The 27,749-nt window shown below is 38.5% G+C and overlaps 6 protein-coding genes across 6 annotated transcripts in view; 4 read left to right on the top strand and 2 right to left on the bottom strand.

Annotated features, from left to right (window-relative positions):
- LOC120334465 (uncharacterized) overlaps positions 1-27,749 on the top strand; it is a 122,314-nt gene that overhangs the window by 64,676 nt on the left and 29,889 nt on the right. The window lies entirely within an intron of this gene.
- LOC144411872 (uncharacterized) lies at positions 7,369-13,501 on the bottom strand. Its single transcript, XM_078109523.1, has 7 exons — positions 13,356-13,501; positions 12,937-12,978; positions 12,475-12,521; positions 11,932-12,018; positions 10,658-10,733; positions 8,407-8,524; positions 7,369-7,411 (listed from the first exon to the last, which is right to left on the bottom strand). The coding sequence occupies exons 1-6, from the start codon at positions 13,384-13,386 to the stop codon at positions 8,499-8,501; spliced, it is 309 nt and encodes a 102-aa protein (XP_077965649.1). The 5' UTR covers positions 13,387-13,501; the 3' UTR covers positions 7,369-7,411; positions 8,407-8,498.
- On the bottom strand, positions 16,451-20,640 carry LOC120333697 (dolichyl-diphosphooligosaccharide--protein glycosyltransferase subunit KCP2-like). Its single transcript, XM_039401029.2, has 4 exons — positions 20,559-20,640; positions 20,042-20,118; positions 18,925-19,133; positions 16,451-17,614 (listed from the first exon to the last, which is right to left on the bottom strand). The coding sequence occupies exons 1-4, from the start codon at positions 20,560-20,562 to the stop codon at positions 17,503-17,505; spliced, it is 402 nt and encodes a 133-aa protein (XP_039256963.1). The 5' UTR covers positions 20,563-20,640; the 3' UTR covers positions 16,451-17,502.
- Positions 22,256-22,600, top strand: LOC144411755 (COP9 signalosome complex subunit 9-like). The gene has a single exon (XM_078109333.1). The coding sequence runs from the start codon at positions 22,295-22,297 to the stop codon at positions 22,481-22,483; it is 189 nt and encodes a 62-aa protein (XP_077965459.1). The 5' UTR covers positions 22,256-22,294; the 3' UTR covers positions 22,484-22,600.
- LOC120333696 (ribonuclease H1-like) lies at positions 22,923-23,324 on the top strand. Its single transcript, XM_078109471.1, has one exon. It carries the CDS (start codon positions 22,923-22,925, stop codon positions 23,322-23,324), a length of 402 nt encoding a protein of 133 aa, XP_077965597.1.
- On the top strand, positions 23,342-25,780 carry LOC120333698 (dolichyl-diphosphooligosaccharide--protein glycosyltransferase subunit dad1-like). Its single transcript, XM_039401030.2, has 4 exons — positions 23,342-23,929; positions 24,472-24,607; positions 25,048-25,189; positions 25,664-25,780. The coding sequence occupies exons 1-3, from the start codon at positions 23,852-23,854 to the stop codon at positions 25,176-25,178; spliced, it is 345 nt and encodes a 114-aa protein (XP_039256964.1). The 5' UTR covers positions 23,342-23,851; the 3' UTR covers positions 25,179-25,189; positions 25,664-25,780.

Raw genomic sequence — 27,749 nt, 5'->3', positions numbered from 1 at the left:
TTCGGTGGCGCATCTGGCTGAGCGCAAAAAGGTTGCGCGGCAGGCTAGAAGGTTCGAATCCACCATCGAGCGGTTACTCTTCACGCAAGTCGCAGGCAAAGTATGCCGTGGCCCACGAGTGCGAAGGCACAAAGAATCGCGCGAACCTAGGAGATGAAATCACCGATGGTTTTTATTGTTGTTAACGTGAATAAATAAATTTTGCAAAAAGGCGGCCTTCTGGCGTCATATCGCACTGACTCTGCAGAATCATTGGGGATTGAAGAGTCACTTTTACATATATTTAAACTGCAGAGCTAACGGGTCTGGTATCGAACTCGAACAGCTGGCTTAGTTCACGGTCGACGGATCGTCTGCACCACGCCGGATTGCAAGGATCTGCTTTTTTGTTGGTCTACTTGTTTCTATTATTCCAACACTTCACGTAATAGCTCCATGTAAAATTTTATTGGCTCAGATTTAACCAATCACAAAATTCTAAAGTCACGTGGCATGCGCGTTGCCTTAACGGACATGCAGTTGCCATGCGCGAAAATTTCATGTTTTTGAGAGTTGCCAGATTTGTAAAATCAGTTTCCAAAGATATCTGGCAACAGTCGTTTTTCAAGAAATCTTGCGCATGACAAGTAGATGGCTGGTGATCTACTGCGCAAGTTGGGCAATTTTGAATTAGCCAATCAGATTCAAATATTTTCTTGCGCATGGCAAATAGCTGGTAGATAAACTTCCGGTTAGAATTCCCGTCTGCGCATGACAAGAGTATGACAGATGACATTCTGCGCCGACCACGTGACCTGTGATTTTGTCTTTTCGTGTGATAAACACCAGAATTGAACCACCGCACGTCACATCTTGCGGTGGCGCACCCGGCAGAGCGCTGGCAAGTTGCGCCGAACGATACAGGTTCGACTCCAACCTGCCTTGGATCCCGCGAGTCAACAGAATGTTAGAGAGTTGCAATAGTTCTTTTCTGTAAGTTCAGCTCTTTGTGGAATAAATAACCGGATTACATCTCTGTATTTAAGGTGGTGCGGTGGCGCACCCGGTTAGACGCGCGAATGTTGCGCCGCAGGCTAGAAGGTTCGAATCCACCTACGATCGGGTAAAGTGTCCGCCGATAGCAAAGGCATGAGGAATCACTCGACTCGAAAAATGAAATAACACCCCATTTTTATTGTTGTTATTATACCAAATTTCATAAAAAGCGACCCTCTGGCGTCACATCGCACTGACTCTGCAGGATCATTGGAGTTTGGGGAGTTGCATTTGAATGGCAACTACCCCGAGTTCCGTACATCAACGCTCCTCTGAGACCACGGAGCAAGCCCCGTTGGCCAAAGTAGGAGTCGTCTTCATCGGCAACTCGGACACGGGCTTGAACCCATGTCCAGGGGAACACCTCCCCCGCGTCATTGTCAGTGCGCCACACCGGCCGCCGAAGTTGATGTGCTAATCTCTAATACTTATCTCTCGAGTGTTGCAATTTTATTTTATTTTTTTTTAAGTTCAGCTTTTTGTGAAATAAGTAACCGGATTACATCTATGTATTCGTGATGGTGCGGTGGCGCACCCGGTTAGGCGCGCGAATGTTGCACCGCAGGCTTGAAGGTTCGAATCCACCTACGCTCGTGTAATGTGCCCACCGATAGCAAAGTCACGAGGAATCGCCCCACTCGAAAAATGAAATAACCCCATTTTTATTGTTATTATTATGACAAATTTCATAAAAGGCGACCCTCTGGCGTCACATCGCACTGACTCTGCGGGATCATTGGAGTTTGGGGAGTTGCATTTGAATGGCAACTACCCCGAGTTCCGTACATCAACGCTCCTCTAAGACCACGGAGCAAGCCCCGTCGGCCAAAGTAGGAGTCGTCTTCATCGGCAACTCGGACACGGGCTTGAACCCATGTCCAGGGGAACACCTCCCCCGCGTCATTGTCAGTGCGCCACACCGGCCGCCGGAGTTGATGTGCTAATCTATAATACTTATCTCTCGAGTGTTGCAATTTTATTTTATTTTTTTTTTAAAGTTCAGCTTTTTGTGAAATAAGTAACCGGATTACATCTATGTAATCGAAATGGTGCGGTGGCGCACCCGGTTAGACGCGCGAATGTTGCGCCGCAGGCTAGAAGGTTCGAATCCACCTACGATCGGGTAAAGTGTCCGCCGATAGCAAAGTTGCATTTGGGGAGTTGCATGAGGAATCACTCAACTCGAAAAATGAAATACCACCCCCTTTTTATTGTTGTTATTATAACAAATTTCATAAAAGGCGACCCTCTGGCGTCACATCGCACTGACTCAGCAGGATCATTGGAGTTTGGGGAGTTGCATTTGAATGGCAACTACACCGAGTTCCGTACATCAACGCCCCTCCAAGACCACGGAGCAAGCCCCGTCGGCCAAAGTAGGAGTCGTCTTCATCGGCAACTCGGACACGGGCTTGAACCCATGTCCAGGGGAACACCTCCCCCGCGTCATTGTCAGTGCGCCACACCGGCCGCCGGAGTTGATGTGCTAATCTCTAATACTTATCTCTCGAGTGTTGCAATTTCATTTTATTTTTTTATAAGTTCAGCTTTTTGTGAATTAAGTAACCGGATTACATCTATGTAATCGAAATGGTGCGGTGGCGCATCCGGGTAAGCGCGCGAGTGTTGCGCCGCAGGCTTGAAGGTTCGAATCCACCTACGATCGGGTAAATTTCCCACCGATAGCGAAGGCACGAGGGATAGCTCGACGAATAATGAAATAACACCGCCTTTTTATTGTTGTTAATATGACAAATTTCATCAAAAGGCGACCCTCTGGCGTCACATCGCACTGACTCTGCAGGATCATTGGAGTTTGGGGAGTTGCATTTGAATGGCAACTACCCCGAGTTCCGTACATCAACGCCCCTCTAAGACCACGGAGCAAGCCCCGTCGGCCAAAGTAAGGGTCGTCTTCATCGGCAACTCGGACACGGGCTTGAACCCATGTCCAGGGGAACACCTCCCCCGCGTCATTGTCAGTGCGCCACACCGGCCGCCGAAGTTGATGTGCTAATCTCTAATACTTATCTCTCGAGTGCTGAAAGTTCAGCTCTTTGTGAAATAAATAACTGAATTACATCTGTGTAGTCGAGATGGTGCGGTGGCGCACCCGGTTAGGCGGGCGAATGTTGCGCCGCAGGCTAGAAGGTTTGAATCCACCTACGATCGGGTAAAGTGCCCACCGATAGCAAAGGCACGAGGAATCGCTCCACTCGAAAAATAAAATAACCTCGTCTTTTTATTGTTGTTAATATGACAAATTTCATGAAAAGGTGACCTTCTGGCGTCACATCGCACTGACTCTGCAGGATCATTGGAGTTTGGGGAGTTGCATTTGAATGGCAACTACCCCGAGTTCCGTACATCAACGCCCCTCCAAGACCATGGAGCAAGCCCCGTCGGCCAAAGTAGGAGTCGTCTTCATCGGCAACTCGGACACGGGCTTGAACCCATGCCCAGGGAACACCTCCCCCGCGTCATTGTCAATGCGCCACACCGGCCGCTGAAGTTAATGTTCTGATCTCTAATACTTATCTCTCGACTACTCCAAAACAACTCAGAAAAACAGGGTGCACGTGCTGGTATTGAACTCGAACTGCAGGGCCAACTCGTTGGCGACGCACCATCCGCGCCATACCGGCCGCGCAAATATACTTTCTAATCTCTAATACTTATCTCTCTATTACCCAAAGAACTGAAACGTAAGACAACGTATGGGACCGGCATTGAACTCAAACGACATGATTACGTAGTTGGCGACGGATCCTCTTCTCCACGCCGGCCGCAATACAGCGCGTTCTAAACTCTAATACTTATGTCTTGCTAACTCGATTACCAAATCAACTATAAAAACGATATCACATCGGGATGGGATCGAACTCCAACGCCAAGTTTTCTTCGCAGTTACAGATTACCTGCGCCACAGCTGATGCCGTAAAATGTGCTAATCTCCGATACTTATGTCTTGATTACTCCAAAACAACTGAAAAGGGGATGCGCATGGGTCCGGTATCGAACTCGAACTTCGGGATTAGATAGCTAGCTACTGATTGACTTTGCCACATCGACCAATGGATAACGCGCTCTAATATCTAATACTTGTGCCCTATCTACTCCAAAACAACTAAAAAAGAGCACAAACGGCTGGTATTGAACTCGGACGAAGGGATTTCGCATCTGACGACGGATTGACCGCGCCACACCTTCGGCAGTCTATTTCGCTCTCATTTCCAATACTCGTACCCTGATTATACTTCAAATCAACTAAAATAAGATCGCGCGGTGCTGGTATTGAACTCGAACAGCATTATTAGTTCAGGGTCGACGGACCGCCTGAGCCACACCGGATCGCGATGATATGCGTCTTTGTTGATCTACTTGCTTCTATTATTTCAACACTTGACGTAATAGCTTCATGTAATATTTTAATTAGCTTAGATTCAACCAATCACAAAATTCCAAAGTCACGTGACATGCGCGTTGCCTTAACGGACATGCAGTTGCCCTGCGCAGAAATTTCATGTTTTTGAGCGTTGCCAGATTGCTAGAATCCGTTTTTAAAAATATCTGGCAACAGTCGGTTTTCAAGAAATCTTGCGCATGGCAAGTAGATGGCCGGTAATCTACTGCGCAAGTTAGGTAGTTTTAAATTAGCCAATCAGATACAAGTATTTTCTTGCGCATGGCAAATAGTTGGTAGATGAACTTCCGGTTATGATGTCCGTCTGCGCAGGGCAAGAAGATGGCAGATGCCATTCTGCGCCGACCACGTGACTTGGGATTCGAGATATGATTGGCTGCCATTTTGACATCGTAGAATCCAGACAAGATTTTCACTTTGCCCTATTTATCAAGGATATTTCTGTTCTGTTCTTAAAATGGCGGCTATATACAGCTCTAACTTACTAAGTGAAGCTAACTTCTGAATTGTGCGCTTTATATCTCATTTTCCCTATGAGCCGTCTCAACAACATAGGCGGTTAGTGTAACTAAAGGTCGTCAGCGCTTTAGTTTTCAAATTCGTAGCTGATAAATCGGAAAGTTATTATTTCCCTTGTACGACAGGGACTTGTAATTGCGCGCGAGGTCGTGGTTTGCTAGATGATTAGGCCGTCATATTGGCTCTCCTCTCCCCCGGGAGAATTACGAAAATTCCATCGTACCTTATTTTTTAACACGAAATATCATCTGAAATAGCATAATTTAATACTCGAATGAAAATTTTATACAAATAATTGTGAAAAACGAGCAAACTGACAAAAATCATGCAAAAAAATTCAATCACGATGTAAAAAACGGAGAATTATAAGCACTCAAGAATTATAGGCACTCAAGCGTGAAGAAAAAATTGGGATGAATAGGTAGTGGGGTTGTGGGGCTCTTAACAGTGCTATGAAGTTTTCCATGTTTCTCTCGAAGGGAGCTGAGAATGACATCATACGCAAAAGCTTTAGTTAACAAAATTTGATTTCTTAAAATCTGAGAATTTCCATTACCGTGGAATGCGAGTCGGAGGCATCATTTTATCTTTGACTGCACCAGGGCATACACATAGCCAGGGCATAGCCGGGAATTCAGAGAGTGAGGGGGGAGTCTGAAATTTTTATTTTCCTTGATAGATCTCCTGCCGAAATAAGCCGCCTAAGTGTAATTTCGAAAGAGTCTGAGGGTATGAGCGTTTCAAACTAATGTTTTTTTTTACATTTTAAAAGGAAAGGAGCTATCAAGCCCCACATGAGCCCGAACTTTGTTGAGAGATGAACCTACTACTGAATGAGTGCATGCAAGATTTAAAATAAATTTAACAAGGAAAAGAATGAAGACTCAACATATAAACCGAGAAAAACAATGATAACAGATAGTAACTGCTCAAAGAATTAAATCGTTTGACATAAATAATAATTTTCTTAACAAATATGAATTTCATTTGAAAAATAAAATATTTGAACTTTTAAAAGTTTAGAGAAACACGACATATGATTTTTAAATTACTTGCACTGTTAATAGACCAACATCTGATGAGATTTGATATCATAAGCAACTTTTTATAAGAAGAAATTTATTTGAGAATAATTTGATATCTTCAATGATAATAAAAAAAAGTCAAATTTGCACACAAACACTTATAAAGTTTTAATTCTAGTTCCTAGCAGTCTGGAAATTGCTAGCAAAGTAGTAATTGCTAGCAAAGTAGTAACTCCCAAATCGCCTAAAAGCCAAAACTCCGATAAACACTCAGATCCTCGGACTATCAAAGATGGCTAGGCTAGCATATGCAAATGATTTTTTTAAATATTTGATTTTTTTTCCAGCAGTCAAAACTTCTTACAACCCAGAATTGATTGTGAATTTTGTCCAAGGCCCTGCTAGCAATGCAAGAGCCCAAAATTGGCGCCATTAAAGTCAAAACTCCCGATAAACACTCATAAAGCATCAAATTTAGTTCTTAACAGTCTATTAAAGAAGGCTGAGCTAGCATACTCAAATGATTGTTTTAAAAATTTGTTTTTTCAGCAGTCACAACTTTTTACAATCAAGAATTGATTGTCAATTTTGTCAGACTCCAACGCCCTGCTAGCAATGTGGAGTTCTAATTTAGTGCCGTAGGTGCGTCAAAATATTTCATTTATTTTTTCGTTTTCTGTAGACTGAATGAATTTCCCAGCTGTTTCAGTGCTTTCAGTGCGATTTCTTTCAATTTCTTGTTTTCATCCTCAGACTTCGAATGTACGATCAAGATTTCAAGAATATTGCTGAAAAAAAATGGAACAGCAACTTCAATAATTTCACTCAAACATGTCATCGACAAGTTATCAATCTTTTGTCTTTTGAATGAAATGAAGAATATTTATGCATGATGAGATGGAATTAAATAGTTTTAAAAGAGGAAAAAAGGGGAATAAGGTTAGGAACCATTGCCATTAATGGTTCCGAATGACTTGGTATCAGCTGTATATATATGCGGAGCTGCAGAAGTGTGTGTGTACCAATACGGAGGGAACTAATTTTGTTCGCCTACTTTACATCAAGTTGTATAAAGAGACTAAAACCTATGAACAGGGGGTATATTTACTTGGCTAACACAGACAAACCCCGAACCCGTAATAGAACTAAAATATGGAAATCCAGAATAATATTATGGCCTATCCCTAACCCGTTACACGCACTACGGGACACCTATGGATGATCCGACACAATCGATCAAAATTTTCTAGTTACCTGGTCTTTAATCTTGCAGATTTCTTCTTTATTCTTCATTCTTTATTCCGAGAGCACCGGCTGCAGCGAGTGTTGTCTGCTCATCGTCTTCAGCAAGGAGTAAAACTAAAATTTTTAAACGATCTTGTCCCACCTTTGCCATCATTTCCTGAAACTAAAAAAAAAATAATTGAAAAATTAAGTTTTGGAAACCAATTTTAGCGCTCCAGAAGTATGTGCACCAATGTGGAGGTAACTAATTTTGTTCGCCTACTTCACATCCAAGTTGTGTAAAGGAACTGGAACACAGCTAACAGACAGTTCCCGAACTCGTAAGTCATAATATAACTATAATACGGAAAATTCGAAGTGTTCTTTGATGATTAAACACTGGTTATAAGTTCAATTCTCTCACCACAATCACCACGGGAGGAATAAATGAAACAAAAGAAGATGCAGATCCCTTCAACCAATTTTGTATAACAGGATCAAGATCCCCAGTTCAAAATATATGGCCACCAAAAGTGTAACAAACCTGGTAACCGAAAAGACCAGTGACCCCCCAAGAGGTCGGTTAGAGTCATAATGCAAGGCAAGTTAGTTAGGGTCATAATGCAAGGCAATACTGAAGTTACTTCCCACTTTACAAGATAACTTCCTGTTTTTCCTAGTTACTTATCGATTTTAATCGGTAAGTATGTTGATAGGTATTTGTCTGTCTGTTAGATGCACGCGATATCTCACGAAAGCAAGATTGAATCTGCTTCAAATTTTGTATGTATATTCATCATATCTCGGACCAGAAGCTTATTGATTTTGGATGAATTATATCGTATAATTAGCGAGTTTTCAATTAATTAGTGATGGGACACACAAGGTGTCACTATGGAGTAAGAGCGCTGTTTTGGGGGATCACCTAACTTTCGATCGATAAGTATTCGGTCTCTGTCCAATATTCTGTTTTATTGGTTGATGAGGTTATTTAACAGAGTGTTTTCACCTTGTTGAAGATGCTTCAACTTATGCTTTTTAAAAAGCGATTTTGTAGCATTTGCACTTGCAAAAACAAGTCTTTTTTTCGACTGTACTAGAGAAAGATAGGTTCGAAAAACACTGGCTTCAAGTCATGTGAGTAAAAATGGAAATTGAAAATATAATTTAAAAACTTACATCAGGGCTCATGCACATGTTACACATTGTTTCTGTTGCAGCTATCCTGATCATCTCGTGTTCTTCCAACGTATAGGTTTCAATATCATACGTCATTTTTGCATGAACGATACGACGCCTGAAAATACGATATGTAGGAGTTTAGTTATGTGGTGAATATCACATAGAAATCCGAAATCATTGATTTTATCTATTCTCTGCTATAAGTATTGTTACCATATCGCTTATTTCTGAGATTTGTGCTTATAATATTCCAGTCCGTCTTATGAGGTAACGATGTGCTTATTTCTAAGAAAAGTTACGTGCTTATTTTGTCTTAGTAACCAGGATGGCTCATGTTTGCGTAGAAAGATTGCGTGAAATAGGGGAAGATGCTTATCATTATAGGCAACGCGTATTCGCGCTTCGCTGTGTTACTATTGTGACATATCCATTAACTATGTTCCAGCGTCACGTCATCTCTCGGACTCGGACTCTCAGCTCGAACTCTTCCGGTCAGCGGTGGGATTTACGATATTTCCATGCAAACTGTGACAAAGTCATGATAGATGCTGTTAGTTTTTAGGTACAAAACATTATTTAGACGATGAGTAAGCGTAAGCACGAGCACAAATTCGAAAGAGTAAGAAATATGCCCACCGCTGCTATTGTGACATCGATTTGAACCTAGAAGCCATGGGTAAAACAGCAATTAGTGCCATCAATACTACCACAAAGCATAAGAATTTTGCAAAAATCGTTGCGGGAAACCAAAGTATGAAGACTTCAGAGCAGTGTTGCCATCTCGAAAGGCATTTAGCACACACGGGCCCCCCTTGTTTATCCATCCAATGGCAATTAGAGTGTTACTTTGATTGTTAGATTCCAAGTCCCATTGTGTTCAAACAATTCATGCTCAGCTCATATCCTGTGAAATATCCTTATCAAGCAATGAAACTAGGTAGAACGAAGATTTTTCTTGTAAAGTGAAACATAAAATCAGCTTTGCACCTAGCATGGTGGCCCCCTCCAACTGCTCTGTCGTAAACTTGGTGGGCCACAGGCCCCCGGTTGGGATAAAACTTAGTTTTAAACTAGTTTTAATAATTGGGTTTCAAATCAAAGTCAACGATATCGTACTTTGTGGGCTATTGGTGTACTCTTTGCGACTCCTAAAATTAGTTGCATTTTCCTGATGGGTTTTGGCCCCCAGTTTGGGAAACCCTGAGCTAGGCTATCACACCCACAAAATTATTTTCACTTACTCTTTGTCCTGGGGAAGCTATAGCAGGATTCAGGGTGATAATAAGTTTAGCAATTGCTTGTGTCGCAAGACGTCTGCCTTAATACCTAGCGACTTTTTGGGTACTGAAACGTCAAAAACTACGCTAGTTGCGGAGTGTGATTAAAAAAAGCAATAACAACCACAATTAGCTACGCGACATATAAAACTCGTTCAAGTATTGAAAATTGAATTGCGGTATAATAACCATTGCTGTAGTTAAAAAGTTGCGACTGCACGTAAAAAAATGTTAGATAACAGCTTCTTATTCCAAAAAGTGAAATTAGACAAGTTTTGTCGTATTCAAGAATAATTTTACACGTTAGCATAAATGAATTTCTCCATAGCAAAAAGAGAGCAATGCTCAAATATATGGACACGCAGAATAATTCCCAAAAAATCATATGCGGTGACTTACCAGTACCTGTATCGGGGTACCGTGACGGTACAGGGACTTTCATAGATATTTTAGGTCATATGACAATGATCCATTTTTCTTGCTTATACCGAAACATAGATTAAAATATCTCGTGATATGAGTCAATTATGTACCCTATTACCGGATCAGGTACCGAACCGCAGTCAAACACTTCACATAAAAACGTTACTAAATAACATGCATCAACTAACACCACTGAATCGGGGTATAAATTTCGGTACAGTGACTGTCATAGCCGTTTAGGGCTGATGGACAATTCGACTACACGGACAACTCACCAGGCCTATCTGTAGTCGAGTTGTATCTGGCGAGTTGTCCGTGTGTAGTCGAGCTGTCTGCCTCCCATTTCACATATCCCGTGGCAATGATATATTCTTCTCCATTTAATTGCAACATGAATTGAAATACTGAGTAATTTATTGGATCAACGTTTGAGAATCACTTGTCCAGGGACCAAAAATTAAATCCGAGCAACTTTGACACGGTAAGATTCCAGCCGCTTATGCTGAGTGCCGATTATATCAATAAAACAATCACATGGTACGACTTACTATTTGTAAAATTGTATTGAATGTTGTAGTCCAGCCAAGATTCAACAGCATGATTTTTGTCTGCACAATCACGGTCCTGCAACATCCCGGATTATCAATTAAAGTTATAAAAATACTGATTCACTTAAAATTCTATAATTTAGGAGACGATGGGGTCGAATATCTGGACACAGAGATAGCACATCGATAAATAAGTATGATTGAAAAATGGGTGGCATATCATATTTATTAGTCTCTATTAGAGAAATTTAGACTAAAAAATAGAATCTGAGCGACTTTTTAGGTGTCCGACACGGTATAATTTTAGCCGCATAGTTCGTTGAAGAGATTGGCGGACTATCACGAAGAATAAAGTGCCGAAGTATGTGCACCAAAGATGGCGCACAATCTGAACGCTAACCAGGTACACATACTATGTTCAGTTTGTGCGCCCACGAAGTATGTGTAACTAGATGCCCACAACCTGAACATAGTATGTGTACCAGGTTAGTGTTCAGGTTGTGCGTCATCTTGGTGCACATACTTTTGGAGCGCCGAACAAAGAACTTCTACAGTACAAGATTTTTCTTAACATTTTATTAAAACCAACAGGCGAGTATAATCGAAATAATTACGTGAAATATAATTGTAAAAAAAGTTATGCGAAATATAACTTTAATGTCTTGGTGGATATTGAATTCAAAAATAAAGGCCCCCTATCGATTTTTAGGCCCAAACTTTAGGCGTATTGCAACATAATCAACCGAATCGTTTAGATGCGGAGTAAGGTCAGCAAGAACGACCACAATTTAGCATAACGATCTATTAAAAATTGAATTGCTACAACATCTTTTCGGTGATATCATTCTGCCCGATATCATATTGTCGAATATTTGTAATGGCAGTAATTGTAGTAAAAGAACCATGGATGTGGAGACATTCAAAACGACTGCGGGTAAAATAATCAACTCTCAAGGTTCATGGCTCCTCGCCCCTAAAGCCAAATTTTCACGAGACGAATTTTAGCGCATTTAAGCTTCCGTGTAGTATTAATAGTCCCCTAGTTATTTATTATAATCAGAATACATATGCACATTAAAAAATGATTTAAACTATGAAAGGTTGGGGGGAGGGGACACTTGCAGATAATGCTGTTTAAGAATCCAATAATGATCGAGTGAATAGCTTTTATTCATAGAGAGAAAGAGAAGCACAGCGTTGAGGGGACTGAATGGGAACTAAAGAAATATGTAGAAACTTCAAATGCAACACAAGAGCTTATAAATAAATCTCACCTTAAAATACAAATCACCAATTTGCAGCTCCATAACTTGTTTACTAACGATCCCCATTATTTCGAACTTGCACGTTTCTTGTAATGCCTTCAATAAAAGGAAAACATATTAGAAAAGTCAAGCATTATTTTTGCATCCAGTAAAAAAAAATTGATCGTACACAAAATATGTAAAAATTCAGCACAATTGCAGCCCACTAAACAAATGCATTTCCGTAATGTCTCGCCTGGCCATATAATTAGACACTTAGTGTATAGATCAGTGGTTGTTAAACTTTTTGAGCCGCGCCCACCTTTAAAAAATTGTTCGCGCCCCCTTTTTGTTCCGAAAAATTGCCAAATGTTTTTGTAATTGGCTCTGTTTCAAGATGGCTTTTTTAATGTATTTTCTGCTTAAACTTTACATAACACGCGTAAAATCTCAATCAATGTTCACTTCATCGCTATTGAGCTATGCAAAAAACTATGTATTGAAAATACACGACGATCACAGACTTCTTGACTTGCCTAACGTATTGAAAATTCACTACCTTATTCACAATACCTTATTATGCATGTGAACGCAGAGATGGCTAATTCCAATTTTGCAAGCTTCGAATGTCGTTTTTCGTGTTCAGAAGAATACCCATTATCGTGCACATATTATAGCGCCGCCGTTCACGTTTTCATGGAAAGCATTTTACAATTAGATTTTATTGCAATTGAAGACAGACTTGTGCGCGTGGCAATAAATTACAGTCGACTTGTAAGAATTTAAGTTAACGCCGACAAGAAGTGCTCATAGCACGTCACGGATGTTTTTGATTGAAAATATTTCACGAATATTATCTTATATTTCAACTTAAACAAGGAAATGGACGCTTGGGAAAACATCCATACCGTACAGTGTTTCAAATGGGCATTTTGTGACCTTCATCAAGTTCGAAAATTGCGCTTTTTAGGCGAGCTATACAAATTGTACCAAAGTTCTCATAGAATGTCGAAATAGAAAATGAACAATAATTACCTTGATTCGTCGCGACGTCATCTGCATGATCAGTTCTTGAGGCTAAAAATAGATTCAAAGTCACTAGTTTTCTGAACCTAAATCTTTATCCTATTTATCCAGCAAAACAAAGGGCGCTTCCGCAATGTGTGTACCGAACCCAGATGGTGCACAACTTGAACCCTAATCTGGTACACATACTATGTTTAGGTTGTACGCCATCTTGGTACACAGCCTTCGGGACCACCAAACAAAGAAAAAGGTAACCAAACAGCAATTTTCTCCTACTTTTATTTAACCCTTAACCCCTGTGACTGGATGCTATACTTCCGGGTTTAAATTTCATACGTTTTTTCACCCAGAAAACAACGATTTACACATTCAGTTCGTATTCATCAAGTTCTAATCTAATAGAACAAAATAGGAATCAAACGATTTACTTGTCCATTCACATCGATCAGTCGCGACCATCAACCAATTGCGACAATAATAAAGATGACTTTTTGTCTGTTTCTATTTTTCTTGCTCTTTAGCCTTGTAATTAGAATAAACGGCATTGGGTATTTGCAGTTGATTGCTTATTTTATTTATCGATTTACATTGGCACATTCTGTTTCAAACTTAAAACCCGCAAAAATATATTTAACAATATGTAAAGAGGTACTTACTTTAGAAATTAATCGTGGGAGTCCGAAAATAATAGTCAACCTTTTTACGGGCTTCGTAACACTAAGTTAAGAACTTCTGTCCTAGAGGACTCGTGACTAAACGTCTAGAACTGCTTGAAATTTGTCATACTATAAGGTAAAATAATGATGATAACGGACCTGTTCATTCATATTGATCAGTTTCCTTTTGTTCCATGTTGAGTGCTCCCGTAGTATGTGTACCAAAATGGCTCGCAACCTGAACATAGTATGTTTACCAGGTAAGAGTTATCAGGCTGTGCACCTTGGTACACATACTATGGGAGTGCCCCTTCTGGAGCCCTGTGATTAGATGGAAAGTTAACTTATAGATTAATTTCATACAAGGTTATTTACCATACAGTTCGTACTTGAATTTTAATAGAATGGTAAAATTTAAATTTTACCTCTTAACAGTCGCGACTAGCTTGACAGATGATCCTGTTGACAGATTAAAAGGTATTAGGTATTTGTAGTTTGTTGACATAAGCAGGGCAAAAAAAGGAGGCTCACCAATTTGTTGTACAAAATAGGAGTCACCGATACCGCACCTCAATTCTGGCTGCAGAATTCTTGTTGTTCAGCATCAACTATTGGCGGCCTGACGGTCGACGCATCGTGATATCTATTAGAAACACGCTCTTACCTGATAACACAGTCGGGCTCGAATCCCGAGAAGGATAATTATGTGATTGCTGGCTCACTCACCTCTGTCAGTTACATCTTCTTTCACCAACATATCCACGCGTATAAAACAAATAACTGGCGAACTAATTCCATACCCGACATGGACCGGTAACCGGACAATGGCCGTGGTTCGTCATAATTAAGTTCGTCATATCACATATTTTTACGCGGAGAATAAATGAAAACCAAAACGGGATTCACGAGTGACAGAAATAACCAAAAAGCGCAAAAAGTGCCAAAATGAAAAAGATTTAACCGATCTATACACCAAAATTATTAAATTAATTAATACCCAAAAAAAATGAAATATTTAAATCCTAAAGAGTATTTCTAAATCCCAACTCAATTTTAATCACAAAATTGGGTCGGTGATAGGATTACAAATTACAGAACGAATTTATTTTGGCGCTCCCGTAGTATGTGTACCAAGATGGCGCACAACATGATAACCTTAACCAGGTACGCATACTACATTCAGGTTGTGCGCCGTCTTGGTACACATACTACGGAAGCACCTTTTTTGTATCTTGCTACAATAAGTTCTCTCATTTCAAAAATAACCAAGATCTTGTAAGTCTAAACGCTAAACGGGCTAGCTATTTTGTTCACGTACTCGCATCGCTATTTCGGGTGATTACGCTATACTTTGGCAAACTCAATTTCGCGATGACGAAGCCAGAACTGATATATATTGTTTCGCTAAGCCAACTAGAAGTTATTGGGGTACAAAACTGCACGGGATTCTTGTCATCATATGTATTTTGAACGCATTCGCCCGAAACTCATGAAACCCATCAACGACTATAAATATAATAAACAAGTGGAATATACTGTTGGTAATATAAAAAGCATAAAAGCTGAGTTAAAAGATTAGTTATAGCCTTCACTGACTAAAAACCACGCGTATAACTGGCGCAGACCAGCGCAGAGATGACCTCACACTACCACGCCCGAAGTCGAAAAGAAGCACCCGCGACAAATATTTTTCTTGAAGTCTTTGTCGGAGAAAAACGAGCATTATCAAACAGAAACATAAGAAAATGAGTTGGTAGAATATAATAAAGAAACAACAAAACGGAATCTCACGTTGAGCAGTCCAATTATTAAAGAGTGAGTCAATTACCCTAAATGATTATTGCTTTCGTGTGCAGCATGTCAGTTTAATCTTGCGAAATAAATGGAATCTGGGTAACCCGATAAAAAAGCGTCATACCCCACGGCGAGGAAGAGTCCAGCACTCGTCTTGCACATAATAATCCCTCACAAGCTTTAAGTCTGAAAATCCATGTGTAATGGCAAACGTGTTTCTATCGCGTAGCCACAATTCGCCGAGCCTCTAAAACTGACAAAGGCAAACTACAGCCCGTGGGCCAAATACGGCCCATGGGTTAATTCAATCCGGCGCGCATGATCCCGCCACAACAAAAATAAAACCAACTTTTGACGTTTTACCTATAAATTAGCGCAAGAAATTTGTTGAGATTGCAATTAAATTTAGTTTTGGCACGAGGGTCATTGTTTTCCACTTTTGCTTTTGTAGTACTGTAAATATCGTTCATAAAATGTAATTTATACGTCACATTTACATGGCCCGCCAGTCTAAATGGGCAAAATTTCTGGCCGACGGTCTTCAACCTTGGTCACGTCTGCTCTAAAATGAGCCTCGTGTCTGCACTATGGAGAGCTATTGGTGCAAACAATGGTGCTCCTGAAGTATGTGTACTAAGATGGCGCACAAGCTGAACATAGTATGTGTACCAGGTCAAGGTTCAGGTTGTGCGTCTTCTTGGTAAAGTTCAAATAGTTCTGGATGCCCATAAATAAGTATCACAATAATATTAAATGTGTTGGTGTTGTCAGGAGTATGACGGTAGGGTGCCCTGATTCTTTTCCATCGTAGCAGTGCGTCGCTAACTGGAGGGGTTATGACCAGCTGTTCTATGGTCATCTTCCTGATCACGATCTATTTTTTGTTACTATGTTCATGTTGTGCGCCATCTTGGTATACATACTACGAGAGCGCCGAATTTAGCAGTTTTATCGGCTTTCCCTCCCTGGAATAAAAATGAAAATCCCATCCTATCCATATGGACTTTGCTTCCCCTGTGATAAATAGAAAAATCCGATTCCCCCACCGCATATATTTTTATACGAAAAAAACGTACATACAAATACATTTTATTAGCTTCATAATTTACTCCAGCGACAGGAATTGTATATTAAATGCTTCATAATTTCAGATAACAAATAGAGAATTTTCAAGATCATTGCAAAGACAGAACCAAAGCCCAAAATAAGATATACATCAGTGGTTCCCAACCGGGCACACGTGACCCACAAAATGGCCACAAAGCAGTTGGAAAGGGCCACAACACTAGACGCATTTCATTGACTCGAAGACGAGCTTGACAAGGTGTTTTCACTTCATCGAGCATGAACTGTTTAAATCTAACGGGATTCAAAATTTACCAATCAAAATACCATTAAATAAGTACCACTGTGATGACGAGCAGGGAGGCCGTTAGTTCTTTGAGCCTCCGAAATTGGGAACCCCTGATGTTGATATATGAACCCTTGGCAGGGTTCTCATGGGGCAAAAAAAAAATTTTGAAAAAGGAAATTTTAATGTAGATGTCCAGGATTGATTGTGTTGGATTTACATGACTACAGTTGAAGCACAGATCAGTATTAATTTTCACCCCTAAGCGAAACTCTCACCAAGACAAGTACGGTAAAGTTTACCCCATGGGTTTTGTTTACAATTTACTCACAATTGGGTATCCGTGTTGTAATATGTAGCCCCAAATTTGAGTAAATTTATAATATTTCTGCTTTGGAGCGAAATCTCGAATAAAAAAAATTTGCAAGACTTCAAACTTTTCGACATAAAATAAAACAAAATCTTCTAGTTTTCATCCACGTATAACAAAATCTTCCAGTTTTCATCATCGTATATAAATTCAATCAAATAAACATAATATGTATTGATAATTTTCCTAAAAATATCCAACACGATTTACCCCCTGAAGCACCCAAAATTTTATGCTTGGTATTTTTTGTTGAATATTACTTCTAGCAAATTGCTACCCCCATAAAACATATTTAAATATTTAGATTATATCAATGTTACGTTAGTTTAAAATCTTTGAGCCATCCGTACAGAAGTTCGTGGGTAAAATTATGAAAGCATCTGTACAGTTTTCAAATTGAATTTCTAATGCCGCTTTGTCTTCTTTGCTTTTGTTGGAGTCTGTGCTATCGGTGCCTGATATTTTGCGGTAGATAATTTATTGATGTAGTACAGATCGATCATTGAAAAGATGAAACTGTAAAATAAAGTAGAGATTGAGTGGGGTTCAAAGGTTATAGCAGTGTTGGAGATTTAGGTGAGGTCAAAGGTTATGGCAGTGTGGGAGATTTGAGTGGGGTCAAAGGTTATAGCAGTGTGGGAGATTTGAGTTGGGTTAAAGGTTATAGCAGTGTGGGAGATTTGGGCGGGATGAAAGGTTATAGAAGTGTTGGGGATGTGATTGGAGTCAAAGGTTAAAGGCAGTGTGGGAGATTTGAGTGGGGTCAAAGGGTATAGCAGTGTGGGCGATTTGAGTGGGGTCAAAGGGTATAGCAGTGTGGGAGATTTGAGTGGGGTCAAAGGTTACAGCAGTGTGGGAGATTTTGAGTGGGGTCAAAGGTTATAGCCGTGTGGGAGACTTGAGTGAGGTCAAAGGTTATAGCAGTGTGGGGGATTTGGGCGGGGTCAAAGGTTACAGAAGTGTTGAGGATTTGAGTGGGGTTAAAGATCATAGCAGTGTTGAAGATTTGCGTGAAGTCAAATGTTATAGCCGTGATGGAAATTACAAATCATCGTTGAAGATTTGAACGGAGTCAAAGGTTATAGCAGTATAGGAAATTTGAGTGGGGTCAAAGGTTATAGCAGTGATGGGGATTCTCAAGCCATTGAGGGGAGTTTTATTTTTGACAGACACCATCCTATGCCGTATCAATTTCTGTGCCTAACCAACGGGAAAAGATAATGTTTCATCTACGATAGCACTGGATATTTGTCCGCAACGCTCAAACAAAAAGATGCACTAGCTTTTTGATTAAAATCATTTCGATTAAAAATCATTTCGACTCTTTTCACATCATCCTGGACCCCAGTGCAGTCATCCAAGACGTTTGCGGACCCCAGTTAGGAAAACCTTGGACTTGACTCTGGTTTTAGAGATATTTCTCACAAAACTGGATAATACAGCCACAGGATGTCAGGATGAAACAAAGAAATCTTCACGTTATAATTTCTTACTCTCAAAATGCTTCTGAAGTTATTCATTACGTTTTAAGTAATTTTTTGCTGTTAAGGAACTGCATGTTTCTCGCAGAAATATTTCTTTCCAATTATGGGAACATCTTTATAAGTTTTCAGTATTGCTCTCATGTGATTTAGCAGCAATAGAGACAAATTTATCTAGATTGTCAATATTTACAAGTAACAGAGAGATTTAAACATCTTCATGAACATGCTATCGTTATTTATGAGCTCTTTTGAGTACCATAAAATTTTAGGAAACTCATTTTTGTGAAGTACATTCGACAGAGAATAACAGAAAAATCCAATATATGTTAAAGCGCAACTCACCAAGTTGTTACACAGACCCTGTGAACAAGACCAGACGCAAAACATGCAGCAGCGAGGCATCCAAATACCTCAGGAATAAATTTAGCTTGAAACATGTCGCCGAATAACATCATTTCCAAGTTACTGCAAGCTGTTAATAAGCAGCAGAACAAAAGAGAGCCGAGCACTCCTCCGCCGATAGTAAACCATTCTGATGACGCAAGCTGGACCTGGAAAAGAGAGAAAGATTTTATCAACATGTTGAGGAATTTGTTTAATTTGTTTCCTGAAAATTAGCGTAAACTTATTTCTAAAAATGACATGCGTAAAATATAAAAAATTTATTCTGGTCAAAAACCGATGATCGTTATTCTTTGCGGAAGTATGTATATCATTCCAACCCAGTCTTGATTATTTTTAACGAGGCCACATAGCTGTTTTTCTGCTTGTATTGGCATGAACTACCTAAAGCAGGGGTAGGCAACCTACGGCCCTTGGAGTAATATAATCTGGCCCGCAACGCTTCACTGAATTTAAGTAACAACGTGTAGACTAAATTACCTATATTAAAACCTAACAAGTATACAATTCACAATTACAAGTTTAATGATCCTATAACTTGATTATAATTACACAAATGGCAACAAAACGCTAAAAAGGCAAAGCTAAGTGCAAAGAGTTCGATGGTGCCGAAAGTATACGATTGGCATTTTTCGAGATGCAATGCAATTCGAGGAAATAAATCTATATTCTGTTCGAGAGATGTATCACTGCTTGATTTTTATTATAAAAAGTATCATCCGTTCGGATTTTAACTTTTTTTAAATATGTGCGGCCCGCCAATGACTTGCAACCCTGGCTTAAAGCCTCGGCAGTTGTTGGCACTTAAGTGGCCACAGTAACTTTGCTAAGAGATTAATCTCCTACATTTCTCAGTGTGTGAGATCACTCCTCAAGTTTCCACTGCTTCGTTTGAATTTATATAAATGCTGTTTTTATTTCATAAAGCAGGGATACATTACACCTTAACGGTTAATAACTAAGCCCACGAAAAGTATGGTTTGAACATTGTTAAAGAGAAGATTGTGCAGTATTATATATTCTCATTGACAAAATTTGATTAATAGCTCGGACTCACCTTAAATACTTGCATTGATGAAAACACAACGACAGATAAAAAGGTTGAGACAATAAACGAGTTTGTTGTGCCGAGACCTGCAATATAGGAAGAGTAAATAATAAGGTTGATAAGTGGATCGAAGATTTTGAGGGCTGTAAACTTGAAAGAGCTGTTTACAAAAGAAAATAAAAATATATTTATATTTATGAACTAACAAACATTGAAATATTGCTTTTGACTATGATTAAATAGCAGGTTAAAAGAACACCTGTTCCTCTGTAATAATTTTAAATAAAAATAATTCAAAATTTGAAATTTCCCTTTTTTATTTTAAATCTCGATTACAGGAAAAAGAATCTGATTATCTACTTTCCGGCTTCATCGATATATTATTGAAGCAAAACTAGTCTGAATAGTTCCAAAATGCAAGTGTTGGAGAATAATAGAAATATATTTTACGCTTAAAATAATTGCAGATTTCTACTCCCCAAAAACCGGAAAATATTTCAAAATTTTAAAAACAAAATTTTCTCACCCATTTTGACTTTTAGATTAAAAGTTTCTGGATGCTTTAATATTAAATACGTTATTTAATTCTAAAACAGTTAAGAAATAAATTTCAAGTGCTTAGTTACAGAAATGAATTTTCCGTCCACAGACATTCCATATTTTTATAAATTAACATGTATTATTCACATTATCGTCTATTGCTGATTATGGAGTCGAAATAAACTTTATAACTTATAACAACTCCGATTTGACCGGAAATCAAACTCATAACTTGAACCGCCTTGTGGCTCAAAAAAAGTCTGCAAACCCTTTTGAGATTCTGACATTACTGCATTTTATATAGTGATATCATGGCAGCATGAGTAAACCTGCTTTTTCATTTTGAATGAAAACATACGGTATAAGGCAAAAACGCACATTCTAGCATTTTTAATTACAGCCAGAGAACTATACAACCTACTGACTTAAGTTTGCAATACCAGTAAATAGCGCAGCCACCGGCTACCGAGTCCCTATACGCAAAATCCCTAGCTCATATTCTCAATTTAAAGATAGTTTTGTCATATATATGCAGCAAAATTAAAGCGAATTACAAAACTAACAAAAAAAAGCCGGGACCGCAACATAACACAGCGGCGCGAATAAATGCCACGACGTCGCCGACAAAATACCGGTTTGTTTATTTTCCCTTGATGATGTGGCGTGCTAATTGGTGCGTATCGGAGTTTTATCCCTTGCGGCGTTTTTGTCTGCATTGAAATAATATTTCAAATTACATTAATTCAATTTAGAAAAAATAATCTTGATTGAATCTTAATGATTTATTCTACGAAATTGTTTCATTATCGTCAAAATTGGAGTTTTTAGTAGCACCTAAATATCCTCTTGGGGCAGTAGAGTGCTCGTAATAATGTGGTGATTGGAGTTCCTAATTTTATTAAATTTGTTTCACATATTAACGCTTTCGTCTTAATTATAAGACTAATATTTCTTATTTAATGAGCAAAAATTTTTTTTTACCATTATATCAAATCTACTTTTTTGTTGTACTACCTGTCATTCGAAGTAAAAATTTGCGCTAATTCAAGATACGTAATTTTCAGACCACAACTGAAGATTCTCTGTAAGTAGCTGATGTGCTCTGCCTACGTAGAGCTTGATTTTTAAATTGGAAAGTTTTTGTATGAATCGCTCTGTGTTACAGTTACGGCAAGAGCTTTTTATTGCTCCAATGTGTTATTTTATTTATCTCATGAACATAGTACAATAGCGTTTCTGTCTTAAATAAGTTCGCTATGCATTTTCTTTAGTTGCGCGAGAAATAGCACCATGTCATTTTATGCTGTCAAAATCTTGTTTTCAGATCTTTCTACAACTAGGCTATATCTGTATATACCGTAACTACCGTCCAGTACACAGCATTAATTGTACACATCAGAAAGTAGATCAGACTACAGAATAGACAATTGGCCCTCCAGTCTATACGAATTAACTTTGTGTATATTGTATATATTTTTTAGTTTGTTTTCTGGTTGACAAAACAATAAATCTCTTTCTCACCTAACATCAAAATATTCAGAGATTAGTAACATGATAGGTCTGGAATTGCCATTTAAAACCGCATTTTATTACTGTTTAATGTTGCTTGTTGCCTATGTCAGTATGTATACTTATGTCAGTATGTAGGAAAAACTTTATAAAGAAAAATAAATATCCATTTTTTTCTCATTTGCAGTAGCTGGTGTTTTTTTAAATTAAATCATGAAGCCTACGCTAGTTCCAGTCGCTGATGAGATGTTTCCAGAAGGTGCTTACAGTGAATTAGATGAGGCATCTGTTGGAACTTCATCGTCTGTTCATATGGTCGATATAACTGCTAATGAAAAAGCCGTCCACTCAGATTTCTACAACAATTTCGAAGATCTTTTTGACGACGAAGATTTGAATTAAAAGAAAACAATATATTATTTCAAAATCAACTCTTAAGATAAACAAGACATTTCTCGTCCCAGTATTTAAGACCAGAGCTTCCAATCTATATTTAAATACAATCCACTGGATAATGAACACTTTACCAAAGACACAATATAGTATTTCACTGAAATTGATAAAATTTTCAAGTTGTTGTCTGCCAAGAAAAATTTTGAGGCTTTCTTCTATGCCAAAGACTTTGCCCAAAACATATTTTCACACCAACTCAATTATTCTATCACAGTCTGATGTTCAGCCTTTGAGTAGTATTTCTGGTCTAACATTTTTGAATTTGAAAAGGCATATTCCATCTTTATTAAATCGAATAAGCTTTGACGAACTCAATTTTGAAACTACTGATGATGGAAAGACTATTGTATATACAGATGGAAGTTGTTTAAATAACAACAAAACAGATATGGGATTGCGAAAGAGCGGTATAGGGGTGTATTGGGGGCGTGACAATCATCCTTTAAATGTATCAATACCACATGGTGGCAGTAAACTTACGAGCAGTCGAGCTGAAATTGCCGCATCTCACGCTGCAATATTACTAGCAAAAGCTTTTAAAATCGAGAAACTGCTTCTGCATACAGACTCTGACACTTTAGTCAAGTCATGTAACCACTGGCTGCCAATGTGGCAACACAATGATTGGAAATCGAGGTCTACCAATCGACCAATTTTAAATCAAGACATGTGGAAAAAACTAACAGAGGATTTACTTCATGTGTTAGTTGATTTTCATCATTCTTCCGATTGTATTGAAGGAATTAAAAAAGCACATAAACTGGCACAAGAGGGTGCTAATGCTTCCTGAGAAGATGATCTAACAACAAAAACATAAGAGCGTGATTCAAAATTAAAATCTATCAAAGAATATTATTTTGTTGGCAGTATCGTTACATTTTTTAATTAATAGAGATCTTTTTCTATGCCAGATGCTCCCTTGTTTTCTAGGAACTTGCATGCTAATATTAGATATATTGTATAAGATAAAAAAATAAAGCTAGTAAACCTAGTCCATGAATGTTTATAGCTATTAAATTAAAATAAAAAAACAAACAGCAAAATAACCGAAGTTCAACCGAATCTATAAATTGAATATTCCATCTTTTTAACCTAATTTTTGGATATTACCGGTATTCGTTTCTGACTTTTTTCAAAAAATAATTTATCAACCACTTTGTATATCTTTCACATTTTTTTTGGTAAAGTAAGGCACGGCTAAAATTCATGATTTATATTCCTAACTGTGTGATTTCTTTTTGCTTTTGTAATTATATTTCCTTCCAATTTCTTCAGGTCCAATCTCAAGAATAAGTATATTTAGGAGTAATAGCAATCATGTCTTCAGAAGGAGTTTTTTCAGTTGGTAAAAAGTTTTATTCTGATTATGTTGCCACCACATCACAAAGGCTGAAGGTAATTACATGGGACAGGATTTTTCATATTTATCTTGGGGGAGAGGAAAGGTGATAAGAACGATTAATCATCAGGGTGTTGCAAAATTGTTGTGTCACAATTGTATAATTCTTGCTTCATATGTTACTCTAACCTTCTGCCTAAAGTATTATATCTATCCCAACCCAGAACACACCATGAACCCACTTCATATGCTACTCTAACCATTTGTCTAAAGATTTATAACTATCCTAACCCAGAACATACCATAAACCCACTTTATATTCTTACTCTAACCATTTTTCTAAAGATTTATATCTATCCTAACCCAGAACATACCATGAGCCCCACTTCATATTCTTACTCTAACCATTTGTATAAAGATTTATATCTATCCTAACCCAGAACATACCATAAACCCACTTTATATGCTTACTCTAACCAATTGCCTACAGTTTTATATCCATTCCAACGCTGAACATACGATATACTAATGTTTTATATTTATCCTAATAAAGCACTTAAATTTTGTATAAAATCAAATTGCAAATTTTTCATTACAGCTGATTGACTGTTACCTTGCTTACATTCTTGTGACTGGAGTGCTACAGTTTCTCTACTGCGCTCTAGTGGGGACGTTCCCATTCAACTCTTTTCTTTCTGGATTCATCTCTTGTGTTGCATCATTTGTTCTGGCAGGTTAGTTTAATGATATTTAGTTTAATAGAGTCCTTTTCTCCGCTGATTTGAAATCGCATTGGCTTCAGCTCCAAAGCCACCGTATAATCGAACTCGGGTCCATTTTTTTACCCCTGGGGCATTGAGGTTTTAGCTCTTAGTTTAACAAAAGTGGGGCTCGAAACTCAGCTATGAAATAGGAGTTTTTAAAATTTTGCTTCAAATTTTTAAAGATACAAATTTGACTTCAAAAGTACAAATTCATATTTGAAATGGAATTGAAAAAAAAATTGTAAGCTTAAAAGGATAGATTTCATTGCTTTACGAAGTATTAGAAAAAAATTGGTTTGGTGGATGGTTTGAAGAAGGAGCTACGGAAAAACAACTTGTGAAAGCCTTCCATATCCTCCCCCCTGAGATGAAAAATCTTATCAATGAACAAAATAATTTAATATTTTCAGTGAATCTGAGGCTCCAAGTGAACCCCGCCAATAGGAAGGATTTCAATAACATCGCACCACAGAGAGCTTTTGCTGATTTTCTCTTCGCACACGCTGTTCTGCATCTCGTTGTCGTTAATTTCATTGGATAAGTTTGATAAAGGTAAGCCTTTGAAAGATTTACGATATTTGCTCAGAGAAAGGTTACCCACTTTTACTCAGAAGTAGAGGAGATTCATGCTCTGAACTTACAGATGACGGCTGATAAGACGACGAAATCATGCGGCGAACCACAGCCTCTCGTCTGGTTACCAGGCCAAGTTGGATATGGGTTTAGTTAGCCAGTTATTTGTTTTCAGATGCATGGACTGGATGGTAGAGGAAACCAAAACCGACCAGTGGTTACATGAACCTCACTACAGTGGCAAGGAGCCAAGCTATCCCCAGGGGTCATCCCCTCGCACATTATTAACCCATGCAGGGTAATTAGAAGTGCGGTGGCGAGCGCATTTCTAACGCTTAGCACGATGCACCACGCCGTCGAGCTACGGAAATATGTAACTGGCTTTTCCTTTCCCAGTATAAAGTGTTAAAAAATTCTAATTATGTGATTACTAATTTTACAATTTCTACACAGGTGCTGTCGGTATGTGGATTAAAGAAATGAAGCATAAAGAAAATGAATTCTATTTGTTATTTGACCAAATTTTTAATGGCTTAGACATATTGCAATAAAACGTTATCTCATGCTCAATTAGTATACATTTATACCGGTGTGTATTTGTGGAAGAAGGGTGATAGGTGAAAACGTTATCCCATGCTCTATTAGTATACATTTATACATGTGTGTATTTATGGAAGAAGGGGTGATAGGGCTGGGGAATTAGAGTTGTATATTAGCAAATGGGCGAATTACACAAATTGTTGTTGCATCGTGCTAAACTTAATGCTTCCAATCAGGTACTCCCGTAGTATGTGTACCCGGGGTATAATTTTATTCAGATTTTCCTTATTTTAGTTCTATTACTAGTTCGGGGACTGTCTGTGTTAGTCACATGAATTACCCCCTGCCCATAGGCTTCCGTCCTTTTGCGCAGCTTGATGTAAAGTAGGCGAACAAAATTAGTTACCTCCTTATTGGTGCACATACTTCTGGAGCGCCTCCGATGACACCACAGACCCGCCTATCACTGCGCTGGATGAAACGTGAAAGTTGAATTCATGAACAAGAACGCCGCTAGTTGGCGCTCGTGTGTAATTTTAAATGGTCAATACTTGAGTTGACAAGGAAGGCGTGTCGCAGTCTTTCACAATTACTTTACTCCGTCGTTCGATATTCTGAATTTATCAAACATATCCATGTGTAAATGAATGCTGAAATCCTAATCATTACATCGCTGTTGATATCTTGCTGATTAGCCAATGTTGCGGAAATCAATAAGGAAATCGATGCACGGTGTAGCAACTTGGGGGTGTCTCGTGGTTCTTTACAATTGCTTTTCGTCATTCGTCGATATTCCAAATTTATCAAACATATCCGAGTGATCGACTGCTGGAATTTTATTCATTACGTAACCGTTAACATCTTGCTGATTAGCCAATGTTACGGATATAAACAAGGAAGTCGATGCGCGGGTAAACACCCACTGGCCAAGTCGTGGCCTTTCACAATTAATTTGCTTCGCCCTTCGATATTCTGGATTAGGGGTTCTCAAACGGTGAGAACGTTAAAAAAAATTGGGGGGGGAGGGGGCGTGAAGCTAATTAAAAATAAAAATAGTTGTTAGGTTTGTTCTTGCTCGCCATATTTAAATTTCTTCATAATGAATATTTACATTCAATCCACATAATTTTCAACGTGCTTTTCGAATAAAACATACTTCCACCTTACTCTCTGTTTATTGTAGTCTATTGGGAAACTGGGACGCGGCTTAAAAAGTTTGAGAACAACTGCTCTAGATTTATCAAACATTTTACAAAAAAAGTATTGAGAGTTAGAGGTGTCTGACTCTGGATGACATTTTACTTGTGGGCGTTTTCATTTCAACTAATATTTGCGAAAAATCTGTCGCAAGTCAGCTCAAAACGTGCGGAGAACAAAGAAAGGGTCACTTTGTGATGAAAGACGTGCCAAATTATCATATTAGCCTACAGGGTGGCCTGAAACGGAACCCATATTACTTGGAACATATTCTGAAAAGAGTATTCCCGTAGTATGTGTATCAGTTTAGGGTTAGGCCATAATTTTATTCCGATTTTCCTTATTTTAGTTTTATTATGAATTAGGGGAATGTCTGTGTTAACCAAGTGAATATACACCCTGCCCATAGGTTTCAGTCCCGTTACACAGCTAGATGTGAAGTAGGCGAACAAAATTGGTTACCATATCGGTACACATACAGGATACAGCGTCTTGAAACGAATCTATTTTCTGTGCATAGCGTCCTTTAATATTGGAACTTCTGGGTACAATCATATACAAATAACTCATCTTGCGTCTCATACCGTGTTTCCCCGAGAATATGACCTACCCTGAAAATAAGACCTGGTCGACAGCATAAAACATTTCCTACTCGTTTTAAAGGTTTAATAATCTTTGTTTGGCAGTTTTTTTTAAATAAAAACGTGTTATTTAGAAGCGGTAATGGATATCAATTTTCATAATATGTATATTTGAAAATCTCGTAATTCTCTACTTTATAATTTTATTTTTGAAAAATGAA

The sequence above is a fragment of the Styela clava genome, chromosome 15 (genome assembly GCF_964204865.1).
Source record: "Styela clava chromosome 15, kaStyClav1.hap1.2, whole genome shotgun sequence".
Taxonomy (NCBI): Eukaryota; Metazoa; Chordata; class Ascidiacea; order Stolidobranchia; family Styelidae; genus Styela; species Styela clava.
This window is presented reverse-complemented; position numbering and strand designations above follow the sequence as displayed.

Excerpts from the sequence above, each read along its gene's own strand:
- LOC144411872 (XM_078109523.1), bottom strand. The coding sequence starts at position 13,386 with ATGGTCGCGACTGATCGATGTGAATGGACAA. Across the intron at positions 12,979-13,355 it reads TGATCGATGTGAATGGACAA|CCTCAAGAACTGATCATGCA; the intron begins GTAAATCGTTTG and ends ATCTATTTTTAG. Across the intron at positions 12,019-12,474 it reads GCGTTCACATGCATAATAAG|GCATTACAAGAAACGTGCAA; the intron begins GTATTGTGAATA and ends CTTTTATTGAAG.
- LOC120333697 (XM_039401029.2), bottom strand. Across the intron at positions 19,134-20,041 it reads CATCAATGCAAGTATTTAAG|GTCCAGCTTGCGTCATCAGA; the intron begins GTGAGTCCGAGC and ends TCTCTTTTCCAG. Across the intron at positions 17,615-18,924 it reads AGGGTCTGTGTAACAACTTG|TTTCATCTTTTCAATGATCG; the intron begins GTGAGTTGCGCT and ends TTTATTTTACAG.
- LOC144411755 (XM_078109333.1), top strand. The coding sequence starts at position 22,295 with ATGAAGCCTACGCTAGTTCCAGTCGCTGATGAGATGTTTCCAGAAGGT.
- LOC120333696 (XM_078109471.1), top strand. The coding sequence starts at position 22,923 with ATGGGATTGCGAAAGAGCGGTATAGGGGTGTATTGGGGGCGTGACAAT.
- LOC120333698 (XM_039401030.2), top strand. The coding sequence starts at position 23,852 with ATGTCTTCAGAAGGAGTTTTTTCAGTTGGTAAAAAGTTTTATTCTGAT. Across the intron at positions 23,930-24,471 it reads CCACATCACAAAGGCTGAAG|CTGATTGACTGTTACCTTGC; the intron begins GTAATTACATGG and ends TTTTCATTACAG. Across the intron at positions 24,608-25,047 it reads TGCATCATTTGTTCTGGCAG|TGAATCTGAGGCTCCAAGTG; the intron begins GTTAGTTTAATG and ends TAATATTTTCAG.